The sequence below is a fragment of the Geospiza fortis genome, unplaced genomic scaffold (genome assembly GCF_000277835.1).
Source record: "Geospiza fortis unplaced genomic scaffold, GeoFor_1.0 scaffold509, whole genome shotgun sequence".
NCBI classification, from domain to species: Eukaryota; Metazoa; Chordata; class Aves; order Passeriformes; family Thraupidae; genus Geospiza; species Geospiza fortis.
This window is the reverse complement of record NW_005054666.1, coordinates 181,719-183,173: the sequence shown is the minus strand read 5'-3', so window position 1 is coordinate 183,173 and position 1,455 is coordinate 181,719. Positions and strand designations below refer to the sequence as shown.

General features: G+C 60.6%; 1 protein-coding gene across 1 annotated transcript in view; it reads right to left on the bottom strand.

Annotated features, from left to right (window-relative positions):
- The window catches only part of SCARA5 (scavenger receptor class A member 5), a 27,587-nt gene that overhangs the window by 489 nt on the left and 25,643 nt on the right, over positions 1 to 1,455 (bottom strand). Inside the window, exon 6 of the mRNA XM_031065018.1 lies at positions 1,326 to 1,388. Within this exon, the coding sequence (XP_030920878.1) occupies positions 1,326 to 1,388 (63 nt within the window). The remainder of the gene's footprint in view (positions 1 to 1,325; positions 1,389 to 1,455) is intronic.

Sequence of the window (1,455 nt, the reverse complement as noted above, 5' to 3'; positions counted from 1 at the left end):
ACTCTCAGACGGAGCTGAGGGACACCAGGAGGGACCTGGGGACACAGCCAGGGGGGTGGGGACAGCAGCCGCACCGAGCCCTCAATGGAACTGCGGGATGGCAGGAGGGACATGGGGACAGCAGCCATGGGGACAGCATCGGTGGGGACATCAGCCATGGGGATGCCATCCATGGGGACAGCATCGGTGGGCATGTCAGCCATGGAGACATCAGCCATGGCCATGGGGACACCATCCACGGGGATGTCATCCATGGGGACAGCAGCCATGGGGACAGCAGCCATGGCCGTGGGGACAACAGCTGTGGGGACAGCATGGGTGGGGATGTCAGCCATGAGGACATCAGCCATGGGAATGTAATCCATGGAGGCATCAGCCATGGGGACAGCAGCCGTGGGGACAGCAGCCATGGGGATGTCATCCATGAGGACATCAGCTGTGGGGACGTCAGCTATGGGGTCATTAGCTATGGGGATGTCAGCCATGGCCATGGGGACAGCAGCTGTGGGGACATCAGCCATGGGAACAGCAGCCATGACCATGGGGACACCATCCATGGGGACAGCAGCCGTGGGGACATCAGCCATGGGGACATCGTCCATGGTGGTGTGACCCATGGTGACGTCATCCACGGATGACATCATCCACAGTGATGTCATCCGTGGTGGAATAATCCCGGGTGACATGCCCAGGGATTGTGGCGTCTCAAAGGGATGGGGACGTCACACATGGTGACATCATCCATGGTGGCATCTCCAGGGATGGTGTCCCCAGGCTGGGATGTCCCTGGGATTCCATGGGGAATGTCCCCAAGGAGCGACATCCCTGGAATTCCATGGGGAATGTCCCCAAGGAGTAACATCCCTGGGATTCCATGGAGAATGTCCCCAAGGAGTAACATCCCTGGGATTCCATGGAGAATGTCCCCAAGGAGTAACATCCCTGGGATTCCATGGAGAATGTCCCCAAGGAGTAACATCCCTGGGATTCCATGGGGAATGTCCCCAAGGATTGACATCCCTGGGATTCCATGGGGAATGTCCTCAAGGAGCGACATCCCTGGGATTCCATGGGCAATGTCCCCAAGGATTGAAGCCCTGGAATTCCATGGGGAATGTCCCCAAGGAGCGACATCCCTGGGATTCCATGGGGAATGTCCCCAGGCTGGGACGTCCTTGGGATTGCAGGAGAGCCCCGGGATGGTTTTCCCAGCGTCAGGAATTCCCCGTTTTCCATCAGGAACTTCCCCTCCCCGGGCTCCCAGTTCCCAAAATCCTCCGCCAGGTTCCGCGCCAGGGTCTCCGTGGGGAGCGCCCGGGACTCACCGGTGCCACCGGCGGCTCCTAGGTCCCCCCTGTCCCCTTTGTCCCCCTTGGGGCCGCGCTCGCCTGGGAAGAGAAAAGCCGGAATTCTGGGGGCGCGCTGACCCCCCCACCGCCCCCCGACCCCCGAAAA